The sequence below is a fragment of the Fulmarus glacialis genome, unplaced genomic scaffold (genome assembly GCF_000690835.1).
Source record: "Fulmarus glacialis isolate BGI_N327 unplaced genomic scaffold, ASM69083v1 scaffold30200, whole genome shotgun sequence".
Classification (NCBI taxonomy): domain Eukaryota; kingdom Metazoa; phylum Chordata; class Aves; order Procellariiformes; family Procellariidae; genus Fulmarus; species Fulmarus glacialis.
The window spans coordinates 29,228-46,896 of NW_009190082.1; the positions used below are offsets into that span (position 1 = coordinate 29,228).

The 17,669-nt window shown below is 38.5% G+C and overlaps 1 protein-coding gene across 1 annotated transcript in view; it reads right to left on the minus strand.

Moving 5' to 3' along the window:
- Positions 1 to 17,669, minus strand: part of SUSD1 (sushi domain containing 1) — a gene marked incomplete at its 5' end in the record, with an annotated part of 44,240 nt that overhangs the window by 15,093 nt on the left and 11,478 nt on the right. Inside the window, 4 exons of the mRNA XM_009584536.1 lie at positions 6,191 to 6,377; positions 7,501 to 7,595; positions 8,598 to 8,787; positions 10,396 to 10,490. Coding sequence (XP_009582831.1) covers positions 6,191 to 6,377; positions 7,501 to 7,595; positions 8,598 to 8,787; positions 10,396 to 10,490 — 567 coding nt within the window. The remainder of the gene's footprint in view (positions 1 to 6,190; positions 6,378 to 7,500; positions 7,596 to 8,597; positions 8,788 to 10,395; positions 10,491 to 17,669) is intronic.

A 17,669-nucleotide genomic window follows, 5' to 3' on the forward strand; every position in this document is an offset into this window, starting at 1 on the left:
CTGTGAGAAGAAAGCAAGATCCCCCAGTCTGTTCAGGTTCTGTTAGCACCTTGCCTTTGTTAAAGGTTTTTGTTTGTTTTTTTTTAAGTCTTCACCAGCAGAACAGACTAACTTATCTGTAGCAACGTCAGGAAAACGCAGAATAACACAGCAAGAAATGCAAGTATATCCAGAGGTAGTCCCACTCTATGCACTTCCTTGTCATAGCAGTGCTATGTTACTAACGCTTGGACATTTCATATTCAGGCTCATTTTCTACAATAAGAATTCATCCGCTGAGCGTCCCTTTGAACATGAAGGCAGGCTACAGGAAAGAAGTGCACGCCTGGAAGTGCCTACCATTGCAACAGCACAGGCAAACAGCACAAGCCTCAACGTTGGAGCAAAAGCCTGTCATGCTCTTCAGAAAAAGCCAGTGTGTTGGAAGCAGTTCACTATTATTTATCATGAAAGCATTTCACAATGTAACAGCTATATTTCTTTCTTTAATCCTGGAAAGGAGCTGTTTTAATGTTTTCTTGTTTTAAAGCCCTGGATTCTGCCAATACTGTTTGCTGCTGCAGCGCGAGGACTTCACAGGCAAACTGCCACAATACAAGAAACATGGCCCTTTTATGACATTCTCCAGTAGCAGTAACAGGAATATTCAATGACTTTCCTGTCACCTGACCTTTTGTATAGCTCTGAAGCTGTAACTCTGGGACAACACTGTCCTACTGACCTTTGGATATATAATGCAGGCAAGAAAGACTGTAAGTTTCCTATACACAGACACATCAAAAATGAATGCACAAATCCACTTCTATCCTACCCTACATATGGATACGCACAAAACCTGTTAAACTGAATGATTTGTACTTTATTAAAAAACGTTTGCGTGGTGCCAGCATAGCCCTTTTTACAGCCTGCCTTCATCATTTTGTGCTAATGATAAAACTTTAAAAATAGCCATGGAATTGAACCACAAAGTCCAAAACCAAACAGCAACTCTTCCCAAGTTCAGAGAAGTCAGATCAAAGACTCCTTTTAAGGCCAAGTTCTAGTTGAAAAAACCCATTGCTGAAATAACACCATTTGCATGATCTTCATTTCCTGCAAACAAGGGATTTTTTTAATGGTTATTTGAGGGCTTCATGTCCAAAAAGTTCTTTACTGAATTTTAAACAAGGAAGTCAAAAACACTGCTGTAAAATTAAAAAAAAAAAAGTAAGGTAGAGATATTCACACAATAGAAAAGGTTTTTTACCATTTGTATTACTGTCTGAAGAGTAATTAAGCTTACTGTACATATTACAGTACAATTGCTTTAGAGCAAAAGAGTGAGAAGAGATTTTTAACTTGGAGAAAGACATTACTTAAAGAAGGGATGGAAGGAAGGTGGTTGAATAAATCAAGACCACATCTACAGAAAATGATCATTTAAATCTGTTGTAAAGATTGTATCTTAAAAATGGAAATACTAGCAGGGTGTATGTGTGACCTTTTCATGTATAAATTCATAGCTGAAAAGAGCTTACAATCTATCTTCCTCCCCATTGTAGACTATTTTTGTATTGTTTTTTCTCCATTTTGCATTTCATTCATTTTACTTAATGAAACTAGTTAGCTAATTACGCTAACTAGTTGAGGACAACATAAAGGCTGATGCAGATACATCACTATAAATTTGTAAAGGACTACCTGAAGCAATACTAAAGAACCCTCAGTTCACACAGATGGAAAAGACTGAAAAAGCAAAGAATTTTTTTCAGCATGTAAAGCACTGGTTATAAAGCATAGATTGTGCCACCTATATCAAGTGCTTTGTAAACAGAATGATAGAGGTGATCAGACTTAACAAATATTTATGAAAAAATTCCTGCTATGAAGGAGGCCAGAAAAATAACAGAGAAGTGGGGTTCATATGAACTTAAATATCATGCACTTGAATAGACTCTGCACAAAAATACAAAGTGCATGCATGAACATACATATGAAAGTGTTTACAGGATTGGCAGCTAATTTCCTCCATACATAAAAAAAAAAAATCATGCTCAAGTTTTAATCACTCCTCTTTCCCCATTACATAAATCAGAAACTCCCTTCTTTGCAGTACTTGTGCTCTGAAGCTGCACACCGTAATGGACTGTCTCTCTGGAGGAACATGATGGGCTGTCAGAGTAAGAGCTGCCAGATGACCACATCTCCAACAGTCTTTCACTTCCCCACTGGAAAGTAGATTTGGTTTTTCCCTCTTTTTCCAGACCTTAAAGCAGTCCCTTTATGAAAGAATAAGTATAAATCTTTTCCATCATACAATAGAGCAGAACAATAATGTATCTTTTATGTGTGTGTGTACATCCATGGGTGGGCGAACAAATTAGACATCACAACCTGATCTGTAATGTAGTACATTTTTCACATACCGAGACGAAGTGCAGGGCTCTAGAAGATTATACTTAGTATGTGATGGAACTCATTCTTCTAATTCAAGTCACTTTCTAGACCTCCTGCTTGTGAGTGTACTTTCTGACTTACATGTTCATACGGCGAGAGAGAGGATACACACACAAGAGTATGTGGCCTGCAGGTATATCCTGGACTAAAACAAAAAGAACAGCAGCTGAGAAACATCGGAACTACTACAACTGATTGAGGTATGCAGGCTCGAGGTCAAACGTACCCAAATCCACTGGAAAGTGCATGTACAAATATGTAAGAAATGGCAGCATGTGTGAACAGTAAGCATAGAACAAACTCAAAATACACCTTGACTCTAAGCAAAAATATTGAGAGGAGGAAGAGTAATGAGAAATCATCATTGAATCTAATATGAATAATTTTACAAGAAGGAAATGTAATCCAGTAATTCAGGCACAAAAGATCTATTTCTAGTGTACAGAAAATTTTCTGTCTTATAAGTATGATGTCTTAAGTCACAGAGGTCTATTCTAAGCTAAAAAAAAGCTAACCAGACACTGTAAATAAGTAGGCATTCACGAACTTCCCAAAGACCACAATTTTGTCACATCTATCATAAAGAATCTATCCCAAAGCAAAGCTTGCGAACAGATTCAAATATGAATAGTATTTTCATGTGGCTTAACTGAAGACGTTACTCTTATTTAGGATATTAGAAGCAAAAGCATTAGCTCTTTCTCTATTATTCTGTTTTTCAAACGCTTGAACGTGGTTACAAAATTCAGTCTTCTTAAATTCGTATGTGAAACAGATAACGAAATTAAGAACAATGCCTTGTCTGAGCATGCCTTAATAAATGATCTTCAAAAAGGAAAAGGAACAGAGCCACATAAGAAGTGTAATCCCAACAGAAATAATGAGTGAGAAAATACACCCACAAGACACTCCTTTCTCTCCCTGGAAACAGACACGAACTCCCTTCTTGCTTAAAAGACAATCTTGCTACCATCTTTTTACAACTACAATATAATCACTGCCTAACCATTTTTCATAATTGACTCAATTTCCTATCTCAAGTAGACAGGTGCTGAGAGCTTGTCTAAAATATGCTAAGACGACATAAAAGACTGTGCAAGATGCCTGTTACTGGAAGTATGAAAGGAGCAGAATTTCAATGATCCATGAAGCATTTGCTAGACTATATTTACCCTCCACAAGATGATGGGCAAAAGCAACTTTGTGCTCAGCACAGAACTATTTTTAAAGGATGCTACTTGCCAGGGAGAAAAGCAGGCTTCTAAGTCCCAAGTTCTTGCTTTTTTTTCTTTAGAAATACTACCGATATAATATATTCTCATTCAGGAGATACAGAGATATAAATACAGATATAGATATTCAAGATACAGAAGTAGCTTTCTTAACATGCATTTACAAATCTTCCTTTTTGAAAAAAGACCCAAACTTATCGCTAGCATTTACATGCTCATTGTATTCTGAAACAGTCTTTAAGTATTTACACAGATGACTATCCTTGTCAGGAAATTGTGTCTGTTAGGCAGTGTTCATCCAACTGACTGGGACATGCCTCTTCACAGTAGCTGAAACTCCACAGTTAAGATTTCCCGAACTCTCAAAATGTGGGAGGTATGTGGAAGTCAAGAAGATACAACATCTGGATTTGCCCCCAGCCAGGGAAACAGACCAACTGACTGCACATTTGTTAAAGGATGCCATATGAAACCTTGGTCAACAAATGAGGCCACCTCCAGTACGCTAACAGTAAAACATTTTGTAAGTCTCAGCTTCCTTAGAGCCTCTGTGCTTAAGGCAGATCTTGCATTTATACACTACCATTTAGCCAGAAAACCACCAGAGCCAAAAAACACTTTTCAGACTTAGGCTGGCAGATAAATTGAGATCATTCCACCCACCATGGAAACACAACCGTCTGGTTTAACAACGTACATGATTACAAAATAACTGGACAAATGAAGAAGCAAATTATACACCTACTCTAAAATTATAAATAGTTTTTATATAAATTAAGCTGCTTGTACAGATAATGCAATTCCCGAAACATAAGGCACAGAAGTCAAAGGGATACTGCCAAAAGAATTCACTGTATCCTTTTCATCTCAGATAAGCTGAAATAGCAACAAATTTAACATCTTATTTAAATTCTCATTATTTGGTGAGCTTTGCAGCATGACCACTGTTGGCTTTTTAATTTTCACTCAATTTCAGCTGCAAAAGACCTACTTTTAGTTTTTGGCTTCCACTAAAAAAAGCACAATATGGAGTGTTTGCATGGCAAGTTTTGGATGAAGATTCCTAATGACAGAGCAACACCTACCTTTTATTGCTCACTGAAAAAAGTAACTACCAGATATAAAATGGCTTGTGTAGCAGGATCTTCTTTCAAAATGGAACGACCTAACTTTTATGTGAAGACCTTTTCTGGGGCTATGCATGAGCATTTGTTAAGCACTAACTCAGCAGAGAGGAAAACATGCCAGCTGCCGAGGCACAAATACCACTTCACACAGCACCTGCTGCAGAGTGTTCTCTAGAGCTCTGCTGAGTAAGTGACCTGATGCAATCCTGCAGAGTTTAGGAAGTATCACAGGATGAGAATAGAGAGCTACACCTTTACTCTGAGCATGTATTCAAAAATTACCTCAGTCAACCAAATTCTGAGACAGCTTATAAGGCTTTTACAGAGCTACCTGTACTCATGAACTCATGGACACTACTTTTGAGTGACAGCTAGGAAACTTCCAAAAATGAATTATCAAATCGTTACTATAATTTCATTTAAAAAAAAATTGAGGTCATTGTATATCCTAAACAGTAGTTTTAGGAAACCAGAGATGTTTTGCCTTTAGGAAGCTTAAAAACCTTAGATTTACTATTAAAAATATTGTAATATTATCAATTTCAAAACCACCCCAAATCCCCAGTTCTTCATAAGCAGTCAAAAGATAATTGGTTCCATCTACTGGCTGAACAGAGTCACAGACACCCAGAGAGTTTTCATTTTTCTTAACTACTCCAAATCATGGCCCCAACGGGAAGAATGATACACCACCAAACACTGCACTTCACAGAGTAACAGTAATAACCTAATACAGAAAGTCTGACAGTATAGGAATGGTGCAAAACTGTTCTGAACAAAAAATGAGCTAAAAAATGACAGATGTTTTGTTTCACAGCATTTGAGTGCCGTACAAGTATCTTGCAAAATAGTGAAGCCAAGACTCTCCCTAGAGAACCTTATTTGCTCAAATGCCTTTTATGTTTTGTACTCCACCAATTACAGATGAAGGTATCTGTCTAAGGTACTTGCAGGACTCTCTGTACTTTGGATCCTGCAGACTTCAGTGATATCTGTTGTCACAAATACCCATAGGAAGTGCAGTTGTGCTATTATCTCCACTTCACAGTGGAGAGAACTCGTACTGAAAACGTGACTTAGCCACTAATAGGGCAGGGAATTTAACCCAGTTCCCCTAGATACCAATCTTGTGTCTAACCCACCAAACTATGTTTTCCCTGCTGTGCCAAAATGGTTCTTCAAAACCCTGCAGCCCCATTTCTCTCCCCCTTCTGCTGCTATGCTGTCAAACCCTATGAAATCTGTGAAAATAAACAACAATGAACAATTTTGAGCATGGAAAGAGCACTTTGACAACGCACCATACAACACTGAGATCAACAATGCTGTTTCACTTGAACCTCTTGCACCCAACAGGTGCTTTTGTAAATATGTAAAATAAATGGCAGGACCTACCTGTGATTTGTGTTGCCATGGAAACAAGCAGTGAAAAATTCAAAGCTACCATGGAAATATTAACAGAGTAATTGGTGCCTGGCTGCAAATCAAAACAAACTTCTGGAGCCTGCTTGTGTGTGGTAAGGTTGAAGATCATTTCATGAAAGAACTCCTTCTGATACCAACGCTGGCCTTGCACATGAAACTGTAACCAAACAATCACAGCATGGAAATTGCAATGTTTTAATGTATCACTTGCATTCGAACATGTCATGCTCTAAATTAGAAGAAATAGCAGAAAAACACATCACTGCATACTGAGTGCCAAAAATGTTGGCACTGACAGTTAATCAAATTCAAATGCTTCCAAAATTTGACAGGAACTGCAGTCCCTCTTGATCAGCTCTGACATTGTCCTAGTTCTTTCACTTCTCCTCCTACTAGCCTATCCTCTTTTTTATTAGTACTGTAATCTCCACCAAGTCTTGATTTCCTCCTAACATATAGGCTTCCAGTAATAGCGCACTTTCATTGTAGTACACCCTCATGGTGCAAAGTGATGAGTTACAAAAGTAAGCTCACATGAACACCTCTCTGGTTTGACCCTGAGGATCAAGTCAAAATCAAGTAATTTTGACCTACGCCAAAATGCCATGTACCCTCCAGATCTGCCTACAGACAGCTATGTTTCCAGGCAAATTTACAGACCCAAATTTACAGGGTTTTTTTGGTTTTTTTTTTTTTTGATTTGGTGTGTGTTTGTTTTGCTGTTGATGTCCCAAATGATCATGAAGTTATTAACTTAAGGCCTCTCCTGATCCCTCCTCTTAAAATGCTTGCTGTATTTTAATCATGTGCTAATTTTCCTTTAAATAGATCCTATGCCTTTAGATAATCTCTGAGCACCTCTTAGCACATGGAAATTTGAGACAACAGCAGGCGGTCCAGAGTCCCGGCAGAGACAGTTCATGTAGAAATGCCCTGCTGGGATGAGGGAAGACTGAAGGCATATCACAAGGCATATCACAAGGACTGACTCCATGGAATTGGAACAGAGTTGTCTGACAAAGCTGAAAATACAGATAGGGAAGGCAAAATACAGTAGAACAGGGGAAAAAATAAGCAAGAAACAGGAGACTACAAAAAAGTATGGTGGTTTCTTTCGTTTTTGAAGGTTGTTATGCAAGCTTACTCCCTGGGTTTTTATGAAAGACATTATCAGAATGAGGAACACTGCTAGCAGTGAGTGTTTGAAAAATCACAGGTTTTTTCACATACGTGATTAATATAAATTGTTTTCTAGATTCAAAATACAGATTGTCACTTACTGAGTATCTGTCTTCCACATCAGTTCCCCTGACATTTCTCCGCCATTTCAAGCAGGTATCATTAAAAATTAATACATTATTGAAAGCTTCCTTTACTGTAGAGACAATAAAAAAAGGGAACAACTTATTACAAAAACTTCACCTTCTTCAACTTAATTGAATATGAGTAGTTGAAAAAAAGGTTTTTGTTTTGATTCTCTTCTGAGAAGGAGGTAGAATCTAATTTCTTTTTGAATGAACAAACACAATAAATAAAGCATGAACATTTTCCAGAGAAAATGGCTTTTGGAAAAACCCAAGCACACTATTCAGGAAATCAAGATAGGATTTATTTCTCCAGACCTAGGGAGGTTATAATGACAGAAAGATCCAGGGGTTCAGACCTTCTGATGGAAATAAAGTTATCATAGAACAATTTGTCACAGTTGATGCCCTTTAGGAAAAAGCACATGAGAAAAAGCATTTTTGTGGATTCCAAAGGCAATGATTTCTCAAGGTCTGTCTCATCAGAATTAGTATGTCAGAAGGCAAGCTTAAAGTTTCCATGACCAAAATACTACAGAAACCTGCTGTTAGAATATGCCTTCCCTACAATTACTGAAAAGCTGCCAGAACACTGATCATCATTGCTAAACATAGGAACATTATCTATAATGCTCACATCACTTAGATTAGTATCACAGAGCTCAGCAACAGGGAATTCTCCCACAGGCAGAGATCAGTTTTCAAGGCAAGGAATGGAAACCAATAAGCACTGTGCCATGGACTGAAATTCCAGCATATAGCCGGGAATGCCACTGCACCAACCCTGCCTCAGCCAGAAGACAAATCCTGAGGAAGCAAGTTTGCCAAATCTTTCTGAAGGGCACTTACTGCCACTGCTCTGTTTCCTCATAGATTCAATGGCCACAGTGAGCAGAAAGAAAAACGTCTTGCAGAAAAAGAGGATGCTGACGGTCGTTACCTGTGTGTAGTCAGCATAAAGAATGATATAGTCTAGAAGACAGCCTGTTATCCTGTCTGCTAGGCTCAAAACAGTGAACTCTGCAGCACAGTAAGTTCTTCTATATGCACAGAGAATACAAAACACAACCTACCCTTTGTTTGAACTGCTACTGTAACTGAGACAGTGATGTTTGTGGAAGAGATGGTAGTAATATTCACCACGTAGTTACTGCCAGAGTTGAGATCTAAACACACCTTTGGATTATCTTCACTTGTAGTGATGTTAAATATTGCATCTTCTGAGAACGTCTTCTCATCCCATCTTTGGCCCAGTATGTGAAACTATTGAAGGATGAACAAAAACAATGGTGCTATTAGTTGTGGCTCTCCAAAATTCAGAATACTAGTTCAATTAAGCCTTTAGAACCTAGGATTATATCTGGTTTAGAACATCAGCTCAACCAAAAAAATAGGCTTGTGACTAACTGTTTTGGTGCAACAAGATGGCTTAATAAATTAGATCTTTAACTTCCTCTGGCTGTTAATTATGAATACTTTTTCATATATTTCTACAACAAATAGAAGGAATCTGTAACACGGACCCTATGAACACCTCCAACACAAATAGTAAGGTGTAAGTAAATACTCTTTCTTGTTTACAGCACACAGATGGAAACTACATCTGCTTGCTACTTTCTTTGCTTTTTTCTAGTTTTTCCTCTTTGCCCTAAAGAAGCAGTAGTAAGACTGAATGCCAAACAACAGTAAAAGATGAAAAAAGACTGTCCCAGTGCAGTGAAAAAGAAACCTGTTGTTTCTATGAGATGAAGGGACAGACAAAACTTACCTAGTTGAGCTCAAGGCAGTCCAGACTGTGTTCTGAACTTCACTGCATGCACCCTATGCTTACATCATCTCAGTTTTGACTATTCTAAAGTATCTTGCAGATAGCTGAATTCAGACAAAAGCATGTGCACAGAGCACATTACACCAGAGATCCACAGCTTGCCAGTTACCACTGGGTACATGAAAAGCACTGGTTTTGAACTGTTAGGGTAATTGGGAACTTGTTTTTTCCATCTTAGGAGTGCTCAATAAAAGCATTCAAACTAAAAATACATTGGTTTATAACACAGGAGGAAAAAGACACCTTGTTTTCCAAAATTATCACCCAACCTTGAAACATATTTTCCACATTAACCTACCCACCCTAGAGATCCTAAATAAGCCTCTTTTTCTTTTTTCCCCATTTGTACATGCTCAAAAAAACAACCTATCTGGGGATGTTGTCATTTTCAAAACATGGGAATTCTTATCATGTTGTTTCGGCTTTTGATAACACTGACTAAACTATTTGTTTCTGAGAATTTATATCCTAACTTTTATTCTTACGTTTATAGATGGCAAAAAAAAGGCAGTTACCAAGGTTGCTTTCAATTTCCATGAAAAACAGTTCTAAAACATTCAAATATAAGGTGGCTGAATCTCTTGTGCAAGGCACAGTATTTCAATATACTTTGCATTTCTAACACAACTTACATCCAGTATCTGCAAGTGTTTACTTGAAATCTACACTGTTTACTTGAAATGTTTGCATCACAGATAGGGACAGAGCCCAAGTTTTGCAACGTTCTATGTCAATGTGACCTTGAGCTCTACAACAGAACTGCACTAAAACATAAACCTGTGCTGAAACGCTTAGAGTTTCAAGCAGATGTTTGGGAGATTTACTGGAATGGGACCCCAAAAGCTTTTGAGTTTTTCACCTGACTTTAGGACAGGGATTTGTTTCTTTCCTAACTCAGCCAGCTTTAAGTTTCTAGGCAGTTCACTGGGAAAAGCGAGACAAATTACCACACAAACAAAACCCACAAAACAAATCTCCACTGCTGACTCACTGGAATTAACCAGGACAAAGCTACTCCCAATCTCAAAAACTGCCCCACTTACTGTGTACGTTTCCTGCACTCCCAGTCTTCCAGTTTTCCTTTGCCACTTCACACACGTTTCATTGAATATGGACAAATTACTGAATAATTCCTCCTCTGTGAGCAAAAACATGAACACAGAATGAAAAGTTATTACTTCTCATGCAAATCTTGATATGTTTGGAGCAACTGTTGATTTTTTCCTTTTTCTGGGTTTTTTTTTTCAAACAGGAAAAATAACACAAGGTGGGCAGAAGTTAGGTAGTAAGTTTTCCCTTAACTGTGTCGGCTCCTAAAATTAAAATACAAGGCTAACTGAAGAAGCATGTTCTGAGCTAGTGAAGTCCTTAAACACACAGCCAGCATTACATAAACTGCCATGACTAATGAAAACAAAATACTTTGTTAGGCTTGCATATTAATGTAGAACAATTTGAATTCTAATGACTTTACAGATCTTGAAGAGGACATTAAAACCACATTACAGTTTCCTGACAAAGTTTTCCTGAGCAAAGGAAGAAACTCATTAACTCCATTAGACCACTGATATGTTCCTATATAGAAAAGCATACATATATAACAGCATTGTTTCTTACACAACGATCTTTCATTATGGGTGACCAATCCAGGCAAAAGAGCCAATGAGAAAAGACATTTTGCTCTGCTTCGACGTTCCTCCTAGTCATAATATATTAAACTTGTACCATGTATTCCTGTATTCCTGGTCAAAGTCTTTCATTAAAGTGTGCTTATGACAGTATTACACCACCAAAAATCAAAAGCAACAAACAATGCCCTAATTGTACTACTTCTGCCACCCATTCTATATTCTCCTTGCACTTGGGTGCCAGCATCTGGATCTTGTGACGTGCAATGTTAGGTCTGTCTTCTAAAGGATAAGCCACTCACAAATCAGCTTGAAGACTTTGTAGACCATTGGATCTCATGGATTAGAAGTCTCATTAAACTGCAAATAAAAAAGTCAAGCAGATTTAAAAGAGCTGTCTGTACGAAAAAGAGGCTACCAATAAGCCAACAAATCTAGAAAAAAAGCTCTTCTGAATACAACAACCTGCATTAAAGCGTTTTGAGAAAGCTTCTGTATTAGATTGGAAAAGAGCTTTTTTGTAGCTGAATGAATGTTTTGATTCGTTATTTGTTTGGGTTGCTTTTTAAAAGGTGTCGACATTTTTCCTTGTTTTATAACAAATAAAATTAAATAACACTGCCACAATAAAATACTTTTCAGAACAAACGCTACATTAAAAGAATGAAGCCCAAAGTACTAAGCATGTAGGTAGGAAGTACAGCTGTAGCAACCATAGATCCATCCCTCAACATATCTGTGTTAATTTACACACTTTTAAGAGTTGGCTTATGCCTCAGAGAAAAAGCACAGCCACGAAGATCAACTCATCTGTTCTTTTTTTAGGCAGTTCTCTCACTGCTGTCATCAGGCATGGCGCAGTTGCCTTCACATGACACGATAATCAAGTATCCGCCACGAGCAAAGAACAAAACTCCTCCTGGTCACAACTCAGATTGGCAGTGAACATATTTGCTCCTCTTTCTTCCACCAGCTTCAAATAGTCACTCCATTGTCCTACTACCATATTTTCTTATTACATTCACTACATGACCAAGGTCATACAAATCCAAGCTCTATATATAGATTCTAAGCTGAAAAGCCCTTACTAGCTGTTGAAAAAATGAAGAGGATTTATAGGACAGCCTTGGTAGATACCTCAGAAATATTCACACAACGGTGTAATGCCCTGCTGTAAAAGCACGCACAGCTCAGGGCACTCTTCCTCTGTATGTAGACTTCTTGACCATTTTATAGGGGCCCCCTGGTAGCACATGGACATGAAGCTGTCACTGAAATAAATGAATACATCGATAGTCTCTAAAATTCCTATATGTAGGCAGTTATTTAGAACTAAAGTGTAATTGTTTATGTATTTTGCAGCACTTTATTTTCTTTCCTCCCTTTTTTTTCATTATTAACTGTCATAAAACTGTTTTCTAATGGTATCTCCTTCTCCATATATTCAACAAATAGATGCCTCACTCACTAGACTAGTTTATCTCCCAACTAATTTTAATTCCCCCATTCCAAACTGTCGTTAAATACGGAAATGCTGCTGAAAGCTTCCTCTTCTACAGAACAGAAGAAGAAAAGAGATTAATCTGCATGTCCTCTAAAACAAATTTCCTTACAAATGGCTGTGTGATTAATTGTATTTAAGTACTGCTTATTATTATTATCTATTTCACAGTAACGTCTAGAAACTCCACAGCATTACAACTTCTGTACCAACACAGAGCAGAAGAGTATGTTCAGTTTTTGTATTCTTTAAATCAGATACATTTTTGTTAAAAGACCAGATGGCAAAAATGACTCATTAGAGCACAGCCAGAGGGAAAATGTTTGCATATCCATGAGATCTGAATTAAAATGCGTAACAAGAAAGAAAGGGAAAAAAAAGTAATCTCCAACACTGCTCAGCAAGAAAATCAGGCACTTGATTCATGAGGTTGTAAAATACTCAGTAACAAAATAAAGCAAAATAAAGCAGCAAATGACAAAAAAGTGATTATGCCGGATATTCAGGCAAGGAAAAAAATCTTATACACTGGCCTCCTTGGAAGGAAGAAGGCAGAACTAGTAGCATTTTTTTCTGTAACTACATGATTTTTTCTGTCATGTTTTCTGAACTTTCAGAAGGACAAGGCCACCATGCAATTACCATACATCCACAGAATAGATGGCAGACTTTTTCTCAAAAGTTTCCACTCTAAATGCGTAGGAGTGAAAGAGGATGAAAAGCTGTAACACGCACAGATCGAACACCACAATGAAGTCCTGGGCTGTCTGAGGAGACTCCTTTTCCTCCCTTACTCTTACTGCTCACACGCTCTTCGTTTGGATAACCAAATGTACAGTAAGTGCTTGGTTTAACATTAATCCCAGTAGCACAAACACAGTATCCAATAACAGCACAAAGGTATCTCTGAAAAAACTATTCCCGCACCTAGAGGGAAACGGGTTCCCTGACAGATTAGTTCTCCTGTGAAATCTAACAGTGCAGTGACTTCCAGAGCTTGGGAACTCCCAATGTGAAATGCACTATACGTGCCTGGCCTCAGTGCGACATCTTAGCAGACAGTGGCATCCAGGTCTTCAACATACGCGATTTTGATCAACTGCTTTCACTCAGACTCACAAATGAGATGGGGGAAGTGAAGCCCCTCAATTTCCCCATAACTTCAGCACTAGGAATTTCAACTTGCGATTAACCGAGAAGGCCGCTGGATGCCACTGCTGCTCCACTGACCTCCAGGTTACCCTCGCAATCTCCTTCCCGTCACAAGGGAAAGGGTCCTAGAAATGATATGCAAATGCCTGGAGACCAGAGCAGAAGGGTGGAAAAAGATCCTGGAGGAGTCAAATACTGAAAGGCGAATCTGGGAGAGGGTAGAGAGACGCAAATAGCACCTGGCTGTTAGCAGCCAGGAAAGACAGGTGCTGGTAAACAGAACACAAATGGGAGAATGCAAAAAGCGAGCAACAGTGATTCAACAGCACCAGTGAGCGTCAGAGACGGAGAAATCATGCTATCAAAACCAAAGAAATTAATTCTACGAAGGAAAACAACGAGTGATGATCTCAGTCTTCTTTACTCCACTTTTAAACACTCTGCTAGGAAGAAGGGCCCCTCTCTATGCTTGAGTGTATGGGAAAATCTTCATAGTAATTACAGCCAGTGCATAAATGCCTGTACTGTCATGCTTTATTGCCTTAACCCTGTGCTGTGAGGACCAACCTTAATCCTTCACTTATCAGCCTCTGTGAGTTCAAGCCCCAGTACTCAGCGTTATTATTTGCTGATATAGAAAAAAACCCATAACACACAGACAAATCTAAATGTCTAAACAGTCATTAAAACCACATGACTTCTTCCACATATACAATCTACTAGTCCTCAGCTGAAAGAGCACTTGACTACCACTGACCTCAGCTCGAGATACATCAGTGAAGTATTTTTGAACTTGCATGAAAAAATGGTATTTACCAGAAAGCAAATAGAACCAGCTCCAATCTGACATTTCATCTTCTGCAAGTAGCTAAAAGAGCATCCACATGTGCAAATTTACTTACAGAGCTCTTCCCACCAATTCCCACACACACATGCAACTTAGGGGAAAGAAAAAATCCAATTAGCTTTCTTTGTATGTCTTGCCTGTTCCATTTTGTGAAAACTGTGAATGATGCTGCAAATGCCATCTGCCACTAACATGTGCCACACACACGTTCAGATACAGAAATGAAATGAGAGCAAACATTTCAAAGAGAACTTCTACTCAGACTGTTTCAAGGCACCTGTTCCATAGCATACAGGCAAACTCCTCTTGCACAGTAGCTTTCGCAAGTATACATGGAATTGATTTTACAAAGATGTATCTTCACTATTTATACCTTCTAGGGTAGCATGATAAGTTTTTATGAGTTTTTCACATTTTGAGTAACATACTGGCTTCCAGTTTAACTCGGATTGCAAAATTTCAGCAGGTTTTCACCTTCAGCCCCAAACTTCACACAGAGGAACTCCACAAAGAAACAGCAAAGCTGTAGGTAGAGAGAGTCTTGCAGGAAGGAGCAGACAGCTAGCTAATGATTTACTGCTTCCTTTGGTCTAAAAATGTTACCAGGAGACAATCAGGAGCAGAGTAATTCATGTATTGAACCAGACTGACAAAAACGTTAAGAGATGCAATTGTGAGCATACTTACAAAGGAAAGATGTATCAATCAAGGGTGTCAGACTAGATGGGATTAGATCGGCTGGGATTACAAATGCACATGATCTACTCCCCTGCTCAAAGAGGTTCCTGAGACTGCTGACCAGTATTTGCCATCACAAACTGGGTAATTATTAATTCGGTTTCAAACAAACAAGCAAGCAACCAAAAGCCTAAATAGCCCTGCAAAAAGCTACACTTTTTTTTGTTTAATTGACACTGGGTTGCATCACTTCGCTCTAAGTAGCACCCCCATAACACATAAACCACCTGTGTTTTTCCAGACAATTAAAGAAATTACCAGATGTATGGATCTACCGTATCAAATCAGGCCTTTACAAGAACGTAGGCCAATCAGATCCTTTTCACCGATGACTATAATTATCCTAATTGTTTAATGGAGTTCTTATTCCTACAAAACCACGGATTTTGAATCAATGCCCACAGACGTGAGTGACACCTTTTCTATTAAGCTCGTAACTGTTGACATTAATTATTTACACATGGCTGGGAATAAAAATTAGGAGAGTGACAGTTAACCCATTCATTGTTGTGTGGAAATTACTGATGCTGCCCCTACAGAAACATTCCAGTTGCCTTTCTGCATCACCTCTTCTTTTATAGGTGAGCATGTAAAAACTGACATCCCAAAGAATTCTAGCTAGAGGGGAAATCAGACATTGGGAATAGGGATAAAGCACAGGAGAAGAAGGGAAAGTGAAAGCAACTCTAGATTAAAAAGAGAGTAACTAGACCCTCTCAGTTGCAAGGAAATTATCTTTGCTATAGGTCTACACTTAAAAGACACCTCAAGGATGATCCTGCTCGGTTTATTCCAGACTGGATTCAGATTTTGCTTTTGATTTTTTTCAAGGTTTTTTTTGCATTATGGAAGTATTCTTTTCCTCTTCTGCAGTGTTTTAAAGTGCACAGTGTGGACAATCTTCTATGCCTTCTCTGGACTGATTCATCAAACTGCTCTTCCTTCTAAACCTTCAAATCTCTGAAGCATGTATTTAGCAAGTATCCTCCATCCTCTTCAGCCGTTAGGATCTTCAGTGCTGGCGTACAACACCCATTTTCTGGGAAATGGCTCAAAACCAACCAACACCTTGTTCTCTCGATGCTTTGAAGGTACTCCTCACTACCATAATACCAAAGGTCCACATGATTATATCAACAAAATCTCCAGAGGCCAAGACATGCAGCTAAACTTTACTTGTGGATGGGGAGTCACTACATAGAAAAACAAAGCATTCTGAAACAGAGAATTAACCTTTAGTGAAAGACGGACCATTCACATTGCATTTAGTAAGAAGTAATGTAAAAAAGAGCATGCACACAAAAGGTTATGACACAGAAGCTCCAAGCTCAGGATCAGATGCAATATGCACTGGTGTGAAGAATGACTTTTTTCCTATTTGAGTTCCAGGTTCACAATATGTTGGCAACTGGATCATCTTTTCCTCTATACACCATGCACGCAAAACCTATAATTTGCTGACAGCCCTTTCTGCCTAACACTACTTTGGAAGGCTCTCACAACTGACGAGTAAGATTGGTGTGCTGTCAGACTCAGTGTTAAAGGGATACAGAGGTCATTTTTCCCTTTTGACTATAACAGCTATTTCCCACTGCCTGAGTTTTGGAATGCTTTACCAATAATGTGCATTATCTTTCCATGCAGGTCAGATTCACTCCCTCCTCCAGCCTTTTTACATATCTATGGACTTTTCCGACCCATGTGCGGCAGTTGCTGCTGTCCTTTTGCAAGGACAATGTTTCACTTAATACATCAAAAACACTTTAATAAAAGCATTTCTAATGATATAGTGAATAATGGTACTGGAGACGTTATTCTTTAATGCAGATTTGTATTTTCTTTTCCTTGGATAAAAATAAGTAAATTGGACAAACTGTTTGTCTTTCTTAAGAGACCATATTGTTGCTACCCACACCAATAGATGCTAAACTGACTGAATACTAACAATCTCCAAAGAAAACAGACATAGAGGAGTTTTCTAGGATCAGAATAATGAGCAGCAGCCAACCCAGCCTATGCACTTATAGCTGGGACTAGAGCCAATTGATACAGAAAGGATAGATCAGATACTGTGAAAAAGCTCTCTATGACAAGGATACCTCTAGGACTTGGGACTGGGAAATTGGAAAAAGCTTGATGAACAGTAGAAAGGAGGACTCTGCAAACAGGACAAAGAGAGCCGCGGTAGGTAAAGGGATTATTTCCCTCCAAAATACCTCTAACAATTGTCCAATTAACTGCATCAGACACTGCCCCTTTTGTGCATAAGCTGACCCCTTCATAACTGTGAAGAAGACTGGAAAAAGTACCAAAAAAAGTTTTAGAGCTGCACATGGTATTAAGAGCAAGGGAACACCGTAAGCACCCTATTCACCATAATTCATCTTAACTTTCCCTGGATGCCCAAGAAATAAGTTCTCGAAAGTTAAAGTGGGGGGGGGGTGGGGGGGG